We start from the raw sequence: 17,843 nt of genomic DNA, 5'->3' as shown, positions 1-17,843 counted from the left end.
TGGTTCTAAGTTGTCACGCGATCGGGCCGTAAAACTTCATATTTCCCGGCCGTCTGTATGCTTTTCATCATATTCCACCTCTTCGGATACTTAGTGCATTTTCCCGCAAAAATTATCGTTCGTTTAAAGAAAACTCCCGAGAGTATAGTAGACATCACAATAACCTGGTTTACGTCATAAAATTGATGAAGATGTGTTGACCAAAGAGTTAAAATTAGTAACGTTTTGTTGAAAATGAAAGTGAATTTGAGAGCGGTGCCAAATTTGAAAGTTTATGTTTATTTCAAAGGTTTTGCTTGTTTCGGTATAATAAACAATTCATTGCATGAATGTTCGGGAAACATGAAGACTTATTCAGCCAAGAAATATCATATTCCCCTCGGGCGAAGCCCTCGGGGAATATGATTTTTCTTGGCTGAATAAGTCTTCATATTTTCCTCACTATCATGCAATAAATATCAATTAGCACAAGTTACTGACTAGCTATCTAACAACTAAACAATGACAAACGAGATTTAATATTTCAACTTTTCCTTTTGCAGTAATATCTCGTTATCAACATATGGTGTGTACATCTCCCAACTTATTCAATCCTCTTCATTAACATGATTAATTTGAATAAAATATATTTTAAACAAACTTATTCGATACTCAAGAGCATGCTCCTAGTACGAAATTTTTTTTAAATGGAGGCAGCTATAGTCTACTGAAAGATAAGATTGTGTTACAGGGATTTCAACTTGACATGGTACCTAACCTAGCTCTAACGAACTTTATTCGTTAACAAATATATAACCTATCGTTGGATCGTGTATATATGCTTATTAATTAACTTGTTTCACATGTAATTGAAAGGCCTTTGTTTTTAATACTGAATTTGACTTGGGAATGCTCTGTCTACCTGCATGAGCAATACATCATAGAACTCACGGCGGATACGCATGACCGGTTGACAGGGGATGCTTGCTCATCCCACCTCGATCTGTAATTTCCAGGTGTCTGTGTCCATGTCCTTTTCATATATTTGGTATTTATAATTAAAAAAATATTTTTAAAAAATCAATCACTGGTCTTTCCACTTTGAAAAGAAATATATACATATAACGTTATATAAGCCTGTATATGATATATTCGATTCTTTTAGAGCATGTTTTAATTATTGCTTGTTAATTTATAATTATCAAACATTCTAATTTTACGAAGTAAGCAAACATTTGTCTTCAACCTTTGGGGGTTGGAGAAAAATCAATTACATGAAATTTATCGTGTTCAACATGATGTTTATATATTCTGTTTGATTAACCCCCATCAGCTGTTCGGTACAATAAATCACATATTCTCGTATCCTGTTTTCGACCGTATTGTATTTTCGACCTATTTTTCCCAATCTGCTTTCCGTGCAGATTCCGCGCGGTAGAACATTATTTTTTGGTTGCTACACTAAGAAAAATACCTTTGAAGCACAACTGTAGTGAAAATACCAAAAATAATCAATTCAACGGAATTTCCGCAATGGTTTTAGTCCGATGTCAGATATTCTAATCTCTTTACTAATGCAAATTTTACCTGTTGATTAATCAAAGCCGTAATCACTTAATTACAAAGATTATTGGTTATTTTCTGAAAGAAAATTAAGATCTCTGTTAAAGAGACGCATGAATATTGAAATGAATGGGTGGATCAAACAATTTTTTTTTCTTACTTAAATATGAGCACTTTCTTACAGATTTTTACTGGAAAATGCAACGTAATTTCATTGATTTTATTTGGAAATGCACAGCTACTGACAGATGGATTCAACCAACGAATAAATGTATTTGCAACCAAAATATGCAACCTGTTCAATTTTTTTTTGAAGTATAGACAATCGTTTTTTTATTGTTTGGAATATTCAGTGGGTATTTATAGCCAATACTGATTGGGCGTTGATACTATATTTAGGTCGAAAACACAAGACGCTAATATTTTTGTAAGGAAAACTGTGCCCTCTCCACATCATGGCATATAAATAAAATAAACACAAAACTGCAATTTGGTTTACATCATTTTATTTATAGATACATTAGCTAACATTTTAAGCCCATATTTTTTCAGATTCTATAAAGTTTGCGATAAATTAATATAAAACATCTAAATAGGTCGAAAATACAATACGCCAGGATATTTAATACGATATTTGATATTAAGAAAAAACATTATTTTCAATCATGCATTTCCATATAACAATTACGAAGTGACAATGAAAAAGCCTAATAGTAAAAATATTGATTTCATATTTCAAATACTCTGTTATTCTGGCCATTTAAACTTTTTTTGTGTACATCATTCATATGTGTCAGGAAAGTTCTTATTATCATATGACGTCAATCAGACCGAAGGGGATATTTTAGAATGTCGACTACGAAAGTGAAAAAAAAAATAGTTGTGTTTTTCGCCAAAATTTGTAAACATGTCTTGTTATCCCCCAGAAAAGAAACATTTTAAATAACTGGATTATTTAAATAACAAAATATCATTACCATATATTTCAATCTAATATATATAGAGAGAAAATACATTCTGAGGAAATTCGAAAGCGGTTAAATCGATCCATTCGGATCTCTTTCACTTCACACTTGCTCTTATTTTAGGTCTTCAGTGACAACGAACATATCTTACAAGATGTGATGAACGCCTGCATCCGCGTGTCGATATGCCTGTTGATTGAACTTTAATTTGCAAAGGATAATGGCTACGAAAGTTGTATATTTTACTGTTGATGGAAAGCCGGAACAAGCCGAATTTAGATCGGACGACACGGCAGACGAACTGAAAGGTAAATTCCTATCGCATGGTAAATGAACTTGTCAAATAAGATTTCACTGTTTTTGTATAAACATTGTGTAAAAATCTAGAATGATTTGTTAAAACTGTTTTCTTTGATTGGACACCTCAGCGATCTACAGTGCTAGAAATTGATAACGATTAAACAGTTTTGTCAGATGTCAAATTTCGCGCACCTGCTTATCAAGATTTACGTATAGATCTATATATACGGGGTATTGCCATAGGCAAGACATTGTTGTGTATTGCAGCATGCAGCATTGTTAAATCAGAAGACAAAGTAAATGATATGCATGCTGGCACTGAAATTTAAATGTAACCTTAGACTCAGTATGATGTGGTCATAATGGAAACATCAACTCGTACAAAACCTACACGAAAGAGAAAATTATCATTATTCTTCACAGAAAGCAGTACAGCTGAAATTGACAGTTATCAGGTCCAGTCCAAAGACTATTTCTACCTACGTAGCTATTAATAGCTACCTAGGTATTTAAAGCTACCCAAAGTAGCTATTTTTACCTACTTTTTATATTTTCTGCATTTTGCGGCCAAAAGACCAAATGGCGCAACATGGTGAATACCATATCTTTTGATACGGTCACACTAATGATGAATACGACAAAATTTTGGCCAAAAAATGATTACTTCCTGAATCGGCAATTTTATAGTTTCTATGCAAAATTGAAAATATACGAAGTGATCATTTTTTGGCCAAATTTTTGTCATATTCATCATTAGTGTGACTGTATCAAGAAATTTTGTGCTCACCATGTTGCGCCGTTCCTGCATTTGGCCACAAAATGCAAGTAAAGCAGAAAGTAGGTAAAAATAGCTACTTTGGGTAGGTTTATATACCTAGTATGTAGGTATAAATAGCTATGTAGGTAGAAATAGTCTTTGGACTGGACCTGGTTATCTCAAGTTTAATTAAGTGGCACATATATACCTTTTCGTAGATATTCAATTATATAGAGCTATTGTCTCTAATTCTATTACCTGCATGAAAATGCCAAAAAAAAATGAATGAATAAATAAATTAATGAAAAGAAATATCATGAAATGATTATATTATAAGATATATACATGTATAAAAAAACCCAAATGAATTGTTGACTATATAAAGAAGATTTTCAAAGATGAAAAAAGAAAGTTATTTAGGCCATAATAAAAAAAATTCCTAGATTCTCATCTGAATTTTTTGAAAGATTGAGGAGAGCGGGCGGGTTTTATTATATATTTTTTTCCATTTTGCAGACTCTTTATAGACCTGGTCTGTCGGTGCAGATTTATCTTTAATACCAGAATAAAAATCATAGTAGAGACCCGTTTGTCTATTACTACACATCATCACCAATCTTTCACAGCCAATGACCCTTGTTTAGCATATGTTACAGCAATTACCATCTTTTCAGCTGTCAAAATCATGCTGACGTTCGCGGTATTTGAAACAAAAATTGAATGGTAGTTGAATACTGATCCTGATCAGAATTAAGACGAAGAAAAACAGAAATGAAAAAATTAAGGTGGGGGTAAAAAAATCTAGGAATTTATTTATTATGGCCTTATAATGAATATTTTATAAAAAGAACATGAGGAACACATGCATGTTCATAACACAGTGATTGGGAAGCCAGCTTGCACCATGCGCCATAGTCGCATTGAAGTGAAAAATGGCGCATTTAATGAATCAATCTTGGCGCCAAGGTGCGCATTCAATTTTTAGTGATGTTATTTGGAAATATTTTGCGTACGACTTTCTTTACTTTCGTTTTAAATGCAGTCAATTTAAAACAACAAATCTCATTGGTTCAAACCTGTCAAAAAATACCGTATAAGCAGAATTTTTAGCGAGGATTTAATTTTGGCATTATTAGCAATGGTGCCAAGATCGCTAAAATTGAATATCGCTAAAAAATAATTCTGCTTTTGTTGTAATAGTTTCTTTAGTGAGCATTTCAAAATCGCTAATATTACTTCTCGCTAAAAATAAAATACTCAATTTTAAGGACAAATCGCTAAATTTGCATCTCTCTAAAATTTCCACTTATACGGTACTTCCGGTTAAACGAAGAGATACTTCATTCATTTGTATGGTAGGGCTGTTCCCTTTCCAAAACTGTCGTAATTTTAACACAAAATACGGGTCAGTTATATTCTAAGCAAGTTGCTTTAAATTTGCTGCATTTCACTCGTATTTCATATTTGTTTGTCACTTTGTTATTTCATGAAATGGCCCTTCAGATTATATTGATGGCCCATTCATTTTCGAAATGGCCCATCAAAAACGTTGACAGTTGCGCCATAGTCCCATTGACTATTTTGGCCTTCCCAAGCACTGATAACATTTTTAATTTCCATCAACTCTGCCAGGGTTAACATTAACTTTTTTCCTACTTGTCTATTTGAACAAGTGACCAAGACACATATACTTGTCCGAACATCAATTTCACTTGTCCGAAAATTTTCAATAAATTTTGATTGATTCATGATATTATTGATTAATACAACAAACACATAAAACAAAATTTTAAACAGTTCTTTTTATTATTTAGGACTCCTTTACATTAAGATGCAGATGCACTTGTCTAATCGGACAAGTACCCAGGAAAATTCACTTTGCCGTAATTTTTTTTTCACTGGTACCAGACAAGCAGACAAACCATAAATGTAGAGAGCCCTGTCTGCTGTTGAAGGTACCCGACAAAACAGCTGATGTACTGGTCATGCAATTCTGGTTTGAGAAGACTTTTTTATTGATAGATGTATAAAATTTTAATTGATTCATTATATGTGCTTAATATTTTAAGATAGGGCCACATCAATAAAAAATTTTGTTCGTCGGACCCACACGCTCGTAATTAACTGAAACTAGAAAAATAATATTAATTCAAAATTTCCCGCTCCATGGAAATTCTGAGCAATTTTCTGTCCCATTTCCGCTCTATTTATCGCATTTTTCATCTGCTTACCCTGCAAATCAGAAAAAATATAATTGTCCGCTCAAAATTCTTCACGTTCCGCCTAAAATTTTTTACTACAAAAAGTAATAATATTATTATTTAACCGCTTGACCGCTCTTACTTTTTTTCATCAAATGTCCAACGAACAAGAAATTAAATTGGTGTGGCCTAGGCCAGCATATTTAATCCACATTGCCAAGTTATTTTGAATTATTGCACATTAAGACTAAGCATTGATCCACAGACATTAATATATATTTTTGGACAAATAAGTTGTTTTCACACCGTCTCTATCAAACCATGAAAGTGACTTGACACTCTTTATATGATTAGGACACACATTGACAGAAAATGGCAAAAATGACAATAAAAAATAAGACCAAGTACATGTATGTCTCAAAATATATACATATATTACAATGTATAAGAAAATATGATTATATGGAAAAGGTAATGTTTTAATTTTTTATGGGGACTGTCTGTGAACCATGGAAATTTATTTTTGTTTGTTGTTTAACATCCTTCTTGAGAATTTTTCACTCAAAGAGATGCTACCTCTTGCTGGTAGAGAGCTGCAAATTATTTACCTGTATGTACTTGCCAATCAAGGCCATTGAGCAGGGAGGGATTTTTTTTGTGCCAGCATCTACTGCAATTGGGGACCACAGTTTAATGGTCTCATTGGAAGGACCTATCTCCACATTGCACAGTGGGATTGAATCCTGCAATGTAAGGATCAACTTCTTACTCTGCAACTCCAGAGCAGATGCTGTACCAGTGAGCCACACAGGCGACCAAGATGAAAGTAAATAGAGTAATAATGGACCCAACATTTTATTAATAGTACTTTTCATTGAATAGTGGGACCATTTGCCCCACTATTGTTATAGACTTTCCCATGCAGTCACTGACTGATTTGGATATACATTGTATATGTGAGATACACAACATTTAAGCAATGTGAAGATACCAAGTTTTACAAGTGTTCTGATCTAATCTTTTTAAATTTTTGATGTCAAGGAGAGGCCATTTGTTCTATTTAAGGTGCAGCATTTCAAAATCAGACAATATTGATACTGGGGGTAAATATTTGAAATCTGCTGTCTTTTGTTCTTAATTAATTCAGACAGAGGAGAAATGTCCTTGACAACTTCTTCATATGGGGTTGTGAAAACACAGCAATCAGTGTGAGTCCTTGAGACACCAAGTTCTGGTTGTGGTATCTTAGCTAACTTACAGATACCCCATTCTTGATAATCATCAAGATACCCCCACTAACAACAGGTCTCTGAGGCTTTGGGATAATGTAGTGCCATTGACAGAAAAAAATCCCTTAAAAAAATAAAACAATTTTTTTAATCCCCTGAAGGCTGAATATACATGTAATCTACTTTTTGGAAGCTAGATAGCCTGTACATGTGTTTTGATTTTCATCATTTTCCATGTCTGTAACTAAAGTGCTTATCGCAATACATATGCAGTGACTTTGACAGTATATGTATACAATGACTTTGACAGTATATACAGTTCCAAAGCATACTTCGTTACCAAATAAGTAGATGGCCAACTACTATGAAATCATTTTCAAGGGGGATTAATTTCATTGTTTTCGAGGTATGGGGAGATCATTGACCCACAAGTTCATGACCACCATGAAATGTAAAATTTCATATTCATTAACTATAATTATTAAAACATTCTTCAACAATGAATTCAGATCCCCACAAACCAATATTTTTTTCCCCCCAAACCTCAAAAATTTGAGCCCATGAAAATATTTGATTTTATAGTATATGATGAACATAAAGATCATCAACATCAAGATGAAGATTTGCAAACATAGTACAATTGTACTTTATACAGAAATTTTGTGGACCTTAATTCTTTTTGACCAAAGTGTTATCTTGTTTAATTCTTCTGCATTAAAATTAAATTTTAAGGTAGATAAATCTGAATTTGGGATATAAAAATTGTATCTCCTATTGGTTTTGATAATTTGATGGTGGTGTGTGTGTGTGTGGGGGGGGGGGGGGGAGTAAACTATATATATAGCAACCACCATACAACAAAATAATGCAGTACACAAAGGATACATCAGGGACATTGGTACCAGCATTATATATTTGCCAAGTTTAAATAAGTTCCAGAATAAAATGTTTGAATGAGATTTTACTGGGCAATAATGTTATTCAGGTAATTGATGCTTTAGTGCCTTTCCAATGTTAATGTGTATGTCGCTCTGGGAGTATTTGGACATCTTCATTTTTAGTTGATTTGGTCAATATTGACTCAAGAAATTATCGATTGTTGAAGTCAGAAAGAAATGACAATAACCTAGGTATATTGTTATTTTAAGTGTTTGCATGTAGTGTTGTAAAGTCATAATATTGGTTTTATGTCTAAACACTCTTGGCATGATTAATGACAGAAATGCTGGAGAATTCCCTTTGGTTTAAGGCTTAAGTACATGCATGTAGCAACATGGCAAACACAAAATATTCATAAAAGATTTGGTAAACTAAGGTACATTGTACAAGTTGATTTTTTTGAGATATTCAAAGTGTGTTCTTGGTTGAAAGAAGAAATGATACATACATATAAATCCAAGCACTCTTAAAACAAACCAAGTACATATAGTTATGATGAACAAGGGTGCCTCTTTCAAAATATGAATTTCATGGCCCTGGGGTCAGGGATTCTGTTGCTATGACAGGAATCTAATGAACTTGGCTTTATTTTCGAGCATTGACCTACTTTTGAAAGATTATAACCTTGACCATAATTTCTCAATGGTTGCTGCAAGGGCTTTGGTAATTCACAGGTTGTTGCTTGTGCCAAGACCTTTTTTTGGTTTTCAGTTTTGGCCTTGACCTTGGAATTTGACTTGCATTTGAGAAACTTTAATCAGCAAAGAGCTGCCTTATGGGGGCATCAGTATTCGTAGTATTTTTTTTTTTTATCAATCAGTGATAACAATTTTTTTATTTTATTTGATAGAGACTTTTCGAGCAGCTGCTGAGGCCAATTCAGATGACATACTGAAGCTTTACAACACTAAAGGCAACCTCATCAATATATCTCCAAAGTTACCTGAGAACACCCCTGATACTCGCTACAAGTTAGAGGTGGTCGCCCTTCACTGTAATGGTAGGAACTGTACCCTTTGCCATAATTTTGAAGTATATGTAAAGAGTATACATTATGCAAAGGTTCCTAAAATTGTTTCCAGAGGGTTTGTTAATTTAAAAAAATAGGATCAAATGATTATAATAATTATAAGATATCCTGAGGCAGTCATTTAATTAAGGTCACTGAGCCCTGAAGTGTACTGTTCAAATGGGCTCAAATTGTTAAGTTGTACAGGATCTGCACCATGCTTGGCACAAAACTGTTCCTGTCAAAGAGGTCAATCTCGTTCTTTGCCTCATTTGTTAAGACAAGGTCAAGGTAGTTGAGTCTAAATAACATATCTACTGAGTTTTAATATTTAAGCTGAGAATTTTTAAGTTCTTGCTTTCAAGTTTACTAAACATAATATTGCTCATGTAAAGAAGAGGTAAAAAAAAAAAACCCAACTTTTATGCAATTTAATTCAAACATATTTAAATAAGACTTTGCATTAAAAATTTTCAGTTTATGCTGAAATTTCTTTTAAGTAATGCTTTTAAGTAATGCTTATGCCTGATCTTATGTTGCCCTGAGAGGTTATTTTTCCATAATTTAATTTATACATATTTTTATTAACAAAAAAAAAAAAAAAAAATCATAAATGGGAGGCAAAGCCTATTTTGGCCTATTCCTTCTAGGACAGTTCTGAGTAGATTTCTATTATTAGGAAGTGTTAAAAAAATTAACTGAAATCAGGAAGTTCAGTTTTGGCAATTGATGTCAAAATTTGCTGAATCTAAATATTAATTTTGTCATGAACTAAAATTCAAATTTTATTAGTATCTCATGTTTTCTTTCTTGTTATAGCTATCTTACAGTGAGAAAAGGGCATTGGTAGCTAGAATATAGATTTTTTTAATTGAACTTTCTTTTGATATTTAATTTAATACTATCAAGTTTCAATGATATCTCTAACAAAAGTAAATATCAAAGTAATTGTAACATGGAACATGTGGACAACAGAGGATGTAATATAGAGCATAAAAGGGACAACAAATCTGTTGTTTGTTTTTTTTTTCAAGATTTTGTTCTTGGATTTTGGATGATTTTGTTCTGATTTCAGACAATGTCTTGGCAACACAGTTTGGGGCAGTGATCACAAACTTAGAATCAAGGTAATTTAAACAATATCATCTAGAGCTTGAGGAAATTCATATCAAATGACTGCGAAAACAGATTAGACTAAACAATCCAAAAAATCAGCCTGCTTCTGGCAGAGAAACAAAACACTGCATCTTCATGAAAAGATAATCGAATAGTATACACTTTGATCTTTTTTGTTCAAGTTAAAGACACATATGGGCAAAACCTGAATAAATGCAAAGTTTCTTAACTATACTTGATGAAATCCATAATGTACTTCATAATATGTATATGTGCACATTTATTTTAACACCCCCATTTCTTTAAAAATAAATGTAAACTTGGATACAAAATCTTGATAATGGTAACAAGTGCATCCCATATAGATTGTTTAGATAATTGAAATAAACCAATGGGAGCATTGAAGAAACATTAGACCCTACAAATTTAAAAAAACAGACTTTGCTTCAGAAATTTTTTGCAAGAAATTGTGATATACAGAGGATGAAATATCTAGTTTTATGGTTATATGTTCCTTGAACAATGTCAACACTGCATGTAGTTCAACACAGTTATGTTCATTATTGTACTCAACTTACTAACACACACTACTGTCGAATTTAACTATAATAGCAGTGATTTCCTCATACATTTTTCCATCTTTATTTATTTTAGAATAGAAATGTTGGAAAAGAAAGTTTTTGTAGAAAATGGAGAAATTCCACCTGTGATAGGGGAGCTGAAACACAATGTGGAAAACTTCAGAGAAAAACTAGAGGTAAGATTTTTTTTAAGCATGATTAAGATTTATTATTAATTATGTGTGAATTTTTCAGGCTACTAAGTCAGTTGGCCCATTGCTATCACCTGTGTTTATTGGTTATGCATCATATATCTGTCATTTTTGGCTTCTTCTCTAGAATCACTGAATCAATATGAGCAAATTTTTTTTATACACAAAGCATCCATACTAGGGTACAATAGAATAAAAATTATCTAAAGTTGCGAATTTCAAGGGCCACAGAAAGAAGGGACCAAAACCATGTAAATTACGGTGGATTTAAATTATCCAGTAAAAAGGGTTCCAAACTATTTGATGTTTTCAAGCACATCTGGGTTCAGGATTAAGGCTCCATTTTAAGTTATGAACAAAAAAAAACCCTGCATCTTATAAAATCATTTCCCTGACATGTGGAAATCGAATATTTTGATTTTTTTTTCAAACTAAATAAATATGATGATGATGAAAACCTAAATTTCTTTGCATACATCCAGACCAATATTTCTGTTGAGCATAAAGAGGTCATTAGATCTCACAAGAATCAGATGGATGTGATGGCTCAGTATTATTGGCCTCTTGTTGCTTATATGAAATGTATACATACAAGAATTTTATTTATATGAAATGTTGAAGTTGCATCTATTTCAAGATAATAAGAGCCAGAGTACAGCTGGTTATCTTAATTAATAATTGTTATTGACTCTTGCTTAATGTATCACTGCCACATGTGTCTTTGTACAAATTTTGTAAGAATTTTTTTATTGTAGTAGACATTGTTAAGTTATCTTTTTTTGTATAATTTTTTAGGGTGTTGACCATCTAAGTTGGTTAGGACTATTCAAAGACATTTCCTGTGGAACTTCATTGAAACCTTTCTGGGACAAGTCACAGTCAATAAAGAAGACAGATGAACACAACAGAATTGTGTATGAAAAATTCAAAAAAATCAGGTATGTCAACTTTGATTACAAAGTGACTGTAGGCAGTGTAGTTATCTCTGGAGCTGGTCACAGGGACAAAGAAATATGAGTCTTGGCACATGCAGATTAATTGTGGGAGGTTAACTGGAATCAATATGTTTATCTGTCTGTCTGTCTGTTTGTAAACAAACATGTTCTTGAAGACTACTACATGGATTTGTCTAAAAATGTGTAGGCTTATTCACCATATAAAGATGCACATTTGATATTTTCATTATAATAATTGAACTTTTATTTTTCATTGGATAGGTGTTATTTTTTTTCTTTTTTAGAGACAGTCATTTTAGGGTCAGGTAGATTTGAGTCATAGAATCAAGAAACTACTGTGGAATCATTATTGTTCGTAGGGACCAATGTTCGTGGCTTTTGTGGGTAACCCTGACCCACGAATTTACATCCCCACGAATGTATATACAAACATATATTTTATTATTTGTTAAATGTTACGATTACACAGACTATTTTATATCGTCAAATAACTGTTACTCTAGTGTAATCGCGCATAAAGAAGACAATCTGAGTGTGGTTATTGACACAAAACCAAAATAATTTTTAAAAAATTACGTATCAAAGACATCGATAACTATATACATTATTAAAAGTAATAAAATAATAAATACAACTGTTAAATTTAAGTAGTGTTTACATTACAGTCCAACACGCTCAAATGTCCCTTTCATGAGGTCAATTATCAGTGCGATTTTAGAGTAGTGCTAATTAGCCAATTAGCTGGAATTGGTTTCAGGGTAGACGTATATTAAGTCAATTTGGGCATTGTCGTCGTTCTCATTGATTTAGAGATTTAAAAATATGATCCGCATATCACTAGTGTTTTTTTATAATTTTAATTTTATTTACTGTGACATCACGGCTGTAATATTTGGCGGTGCAAGTAGCTGTTACATTTTTGTGTTCACAAGAGAGATAATTTAAATAAGCAAAATTGACGGAGTTATCCCTCTTTATTTTAACTTTGGAGAAAAAAACGAAATAAAACTTGTTACCAACGAAATTACGTCCCCCGAACCAGGAAATTTTTTGCTACCCACGAACATTGACCCCCACGAATAAAAATGATTCCACAGTACAAGTAAGTGCATCTTTAGCATGTTTAGACAATATAAATTTCAGATTTAAACTAGCTTATTTATATACTTAAAAATGATGAAGAATTTTTAAAAAAGCATAAGGAAAAAATCATGGTCCCTACAGATGTAAGAGTTATGCAATAACTGTCAGAAGCTTAATTTCTAATAATTTTTAAAAATGTTGCATCAAGATTACCTGGTACACATGTTTTTCATGTTATAGAGTTTGAAAAAATCATTTGATAAATCTTTGTCCATACAGAAATTACATAAATTTCTAATAACATGAATAAAATACAAACTGATTAACAAGTAGTGCATCACACAGTGGATACTGTTAATCTGTTCTCACCATGGGGGAAATGAATTCGCCTTGTTAAAAATTAATAAGTTCAATATAGGAAGGCTATCTTAATCATATATGTTACACTGTTAGATCTCTGATCAAGTAGGTGTTTTCAGTATTACACAAGTAACCTACATCTAAAATCAGGTATCTCAAACACCAGTATTGGAATACCATGGATACTGTAAGTTATAGACAGAAGTTGTCATGGGGATAAAATTTGTGGAATTGTTATCTAAAATGGTTTCATGAACATTAAAATTCGTAGCGTTGATAGAAATTCTTTTCATTATAAATACATGATATAGTCATTTAAAAATTTCTTGTTAGATTTAATATCTTGATAATTGTTAACTTTTATTAGTTATTACCTTCTAAAAAATATATTGAGCATTTAACATGTGTCCCAATTTGTTTACATTAATTAACTGTAAACAAATTGGGAACACGTGTACATCAAGTTCAAATGAGCTTTTCTGATCACATATTGTCCATCTGTCTGTCGATCTGTAAATTTTCAATTTACATTTTCAACTTCTCTATAAACAAACAAACTTGAGATTTATTACAAGGCGTACATTGTCTTCTTTTCTCTTGAACTTCTAAACTGCATGAATATGGGAGCCACCAGGGGTTTTATTGTGTGAAATCTGCTGAATAGAGAAACTCAAATTTCTTTTTTCATGGGTACTCCAAAATATGACAGATACAAAGGATTTATACAAAAAATAATTTAAAAAATGACCAAGAGATTCTCACATTTCTAAGTTTTAGATTTCAAGAGCACATATTTTATATTTTTTCTTTTATAACATTTTTATTACCCACTTTATACGAGCTTTAGTTTAATTATCATAACGTCAAAAGCACACTATTATGACGTCAATGTATTAATTGGTTGAAAAATCATTTTAAAAATCAGTTATATAAAATTGTAATTTAATTTTTCAACCTGTATATTCTCAATTTTGTTAAATTTTGTTAATTAAGGATGTACAACACACCTACCCCAAAAGATTCCTGTCGTTTAATTTTCATTATTTTTGTATATTTAGTACATGACTATATCTACTGCATGTATGCACATTTTGGACAAAATCGTTCGAGTGGTTTTTGGACAGGAACTTCCAAAAGTTAGCCCCCTTTAGTTGCTTACAAGGAGAGAAAATTTTAATCAATAAACTACTTAAACCTTGATTTTCAAAAAAGCCAGGTTAGATATAAATGTCAAATTTCATAGACTTATTCCTTTAACCATGTAACACAAAAACATAGTCATCTTTCTGATATACATACCATCAAAACAATTTTTAAAGACCTTAAACTAAAAAACTATTAATTGTCTAAGCCTTGAAAATTGTGTATTTTTCAAATTCAAAAATTTTTTGCGAAAAAACCTGTCGTTTAATTTTGGTAAAAAACTTTCTTTAGCTAGCTGGTAGTAAAAATAATCTTCATAATTTTTTGTATAATTTTTGTACGACCAGTTTTGATATAATAGCGGAAAATTACCCCCTCCCCCTTTCTAAATAAATCACGTTCCCGCGCGTCTCTCAGACGGGGGTCGATCACTTTGCTATGAATCTACAAATACACATTTAAAAAAAAGTCAAATTGGAATATTGCTTTTGCTTCAAAAATATATTAACTTACAAATTTAAAAGTTCTCATATGTAAAGCCTATTTAAATGTAGATTTTTAGGCAATTTTTTAATACACCTACCACCCCCACCCCTTCCTTTTTTGCCTCGCAGACCAATAGCGTTTTACGAAATGTCGTTTACAGTGCAAATATACTAGTATTTCGTCATTTGAATCCCGGAGATATGCATTAATAGTTTTTAAATTCATGAATGCAGAATAAATATTGACTACTGGTTTTATATGTATCAGGAAAAAATTACTGAAGGATTTTAGTGTTTAGTCCCTATATGTATGCGTTATGCATTCCATATCACATGAAACCTGGATACGAATTCAGGTTATGTTGAACTTGAATATGTTGATTTTTAATTTTATTTCTTTAATTTCATTTATAAAAAAAAATGGTGTATGTTCAACTCTCCTGTGATATATATGGAATAATTGTAGTTTCTTTCATGTCATTATTTCAAACGAGACAGTATGTGGCCGTGGGGATACATCGACATTTGCATAGATGTACACCCCTCATGATATTGTACGTATTCTTTCAACGTCGTTGCGCTTCTAAAGTTAAAATGAAAATTCCGCATTCGTCCACATTAACTTCAAAATATCAAACATTTTAAAACTCTTCATCTATTTCAATTTATATCAAATCGCACATTGATATTTTTAAAAATCTTATTTGCTACGTTTTGTTTTGATTCGAGGAAATGCGAACCGACATTGTTGACAGTGACAGAAAGTCAAACGATTTGCTGCAATAAGATATTCATAAATGCAGATAATTTCAGTACTAGTGAACAATTCTTTTCAATTCTATACTTACACTGTGTATATGAGGTTTACAGTATTCAATTCTCGAATTTATCAGGTCTTGCTGTAAATGTGTCTGATTCTGTGGAAAACCGTGAATAAAGGGAGGAAAATAAACATCTCCTACATTTTCAGAGTTGTTCCTCTTTGATCAGTAAGGGTCTGAGAACAACATCGATTTTACATTGTAAAAAAGTTTTTTGATTGTTTATTGTTGTTTTATTTAATTAAAGAAGAAAAACAATATTTATATCATAAATGCACAAATTGTAATGAAGACCATTAATCGAAATGTTATATAACCAATTGTACATAATGAGAATTTTGGCAATGTAAAATAAAATTTTCAGAATTAAAAAAAAATGCTGCCTTTTGATCAAGATTACAATTTATTGTATATGAAATGAAATGAAATAAACATTCAGGGAAGGTATTTTATGTTTTGCTTTTTACGGAGTTTAATCGGGTTAATTAAAAAAATAATTATTGATTGAGTATGGTGCGCATAATCACAGTCAAGCCCCATATCCCATTTTTCTTTTATGATTGATATACATCGGGATCGTTTTACTCGTCATTTTGACGCTCTTTTTTTACGTTGAATTTGACGTCACGTCAAACGTTCAATTAAAATCGCAAGAGTTATCTCCCCCAGTGTGTTGTACATCTTTAAGTTTAAAAAATTGCATTAAAGAGTAAATGCATGTCATTTTAATTTGATGTGCAAAGTATTGCGCATGAAAACCCCAGTCGGCCTCCTTAATAATCATCCTGATCATAGAGTCCTCATCAAACTGTATAATTTCAGTGAAATGAGACCTCAGATCAAAATGGTCATGGCCTGAGAAACTTAATGAGGTTATAGCCTGAGAAATCTAATTATACTTGGGTGACCATCAAAGCAAAAAATCCTGAATAAAAGTGAATGACGTATATATGATATATATTTTCCGTGCATGGCTTTACAAGTGTGTAAGCTAGTTCATATTATACAGTAACCAAGCAAGGAAGAGCATTTAAGTGCTAATATGGCAATAACTATGATTATAAAATTTGCAACTGGTAGTTGTATTTATACAGTAGGCATTAATGTAAATTTTACATTGGTTGTATTAATTACTGTAGACAGTGTGTTTATATTGTCCTTTTGAGATTAGTAGTCATTTTAAAAATTGAACATAATGTTAACATGGTTAATGATGAAGATAATTAAATTTCCTGAGCATTTTTGAGATAATAAGAGTACTGTTACTTAGGAATGTAACAAAACTTCCAGTGAGCTAACATACATGTATTATGTAGCAATAAATCAGACAGACTAATGACAGTGATGGGGATGTGAAGAGAATATTCAGGCTTTTCATTAATGGATCTAAGAACTTAATTCCCCCCTTAATTCACTGACAAAGTGGATCGTTGCTGAAGGAACATTTAAGATGGTATGGCTTAGCCTTGGATCGAGTAGAATTATTAATAAAAAAGAAAGATTGATTTTGCTTGAAATCTCATAAATGCAAAATGAAAATGCTTGTATCATTATATGTACCTACTTGATTTCTTTTCTCAAAGTGAAGGTCTCTCATGTATTTGTCTAATTAAATTGCTGTAGAGAAAATAAGTCTTTTTATATTCATGTGAAAGATCAGTATTAAAAAATTCCTTGGTGAAAATACATGTATAAGGCAAACCTTTTTTAGATCATTTCTTTTCCTAGCTATTACCAGACTTTATAGCAGCCTGTGCTTACACAAGATTGAATTTGAAAAATGTATACAGATATACATACATACACATTTTTAAATCAGAATTTTATGTCAGCTTATAGTGCATTGCCCAGTTTTACTTTACTTTTGTTTCAGAATTTGTGACAGTATCTGTAATTTTAAAAAAAAAGTTAAAGTTTAATCAATCACAGTTTTAAAATACCAAGATGATCCATCAGAAAGTTTTTTCTCATAGTAAAGGAAGGATTTTCCTCAAGATTTTCATTGAGTCTGTGTTGTGACAAATGATTTGCCATGATTGATGCACATTGTTGCACATTTTTAATCTTGGGCAATTCATTAAGTTCTTCAATGTCCAGGAATTAATTTATATGCCCCCCTTCAAAGAAGGGAGGGCGTGTCTTGCTCCTGTCTGTTGCTTGTTCTG

The 17,843-nt window shown here is 31.8% G+C and overlaps 1 protein-coding gene across 1 annotated transcript; it reads left to right on the top strand.

Annotated features, from left to right (window-relative positions):
• Window positions 1–2,607: 2,607 nt before the first annotated feature.
• Window positions 2,608–11,847, top strand: LOC134263508 (uncharacterized). The gene is made up of 5 exons (XM_062745860.1): window positions 2,608–2,815; window positions 8,784–8,933; window positions 10,018–10,069; window positions 10,713–10,815; window positions 11,626–11,847. The coding sequence occupies exons 1-5, from the start codon at window positions 2,728–2,730 to the stop codon at window positions 11,845–11,847; spliced, it is 615 nt and encodes a 204-aa protein (XP_062601844.1). The 5' UTR covers window positions 2,608–2,727.
• The last annotated feature ends 5,996 nt before the right edge of the window (window positions 11,848–17,843 follow it).

Source organism: Saccostrea cucullata, unplaced genomic scaffold (assembly GCF_032062105.1).
Source record: "Saccostrea cucullata isolate Sc308-1 unplaced genomic scaffold, CSIRO_AGI_Scuc_v1 ctg11569, whole genome shotgun sequence".
Lineage (NCBI taxonomy): Eukaryota > Metazoa > Mollusca > Bivalvia > Ostreida > Ostreidae > Saccostrea > Saccostrea cuccullata.
This window is presented reverse-complemented; position numbering and strand designations above follow the sequence as displayed.

Coding starts and splice junctions, on each gene's coding strand:
- LOC134263508 (XM_062745860.1), top strand. CDS start 2,728: ATGGCTACGAAAGTTGTATATTTTACTGTTGATGGAAAGCCGGAACAA. Junction 2,816..8,783: donor CACGGCAGACGAACTGAAAG/GTAAATTCCTAT, acceptor TTTATTTGATAG/AGACTTTTCGAGCAGCTGCT. Junction 10,070..10,712: donor ATCACAAACTTAGAATCAAG/GTAATTTAAACA, acceptor TATTTATTTTAG/AATAGAAATGTTGGAAAAGA.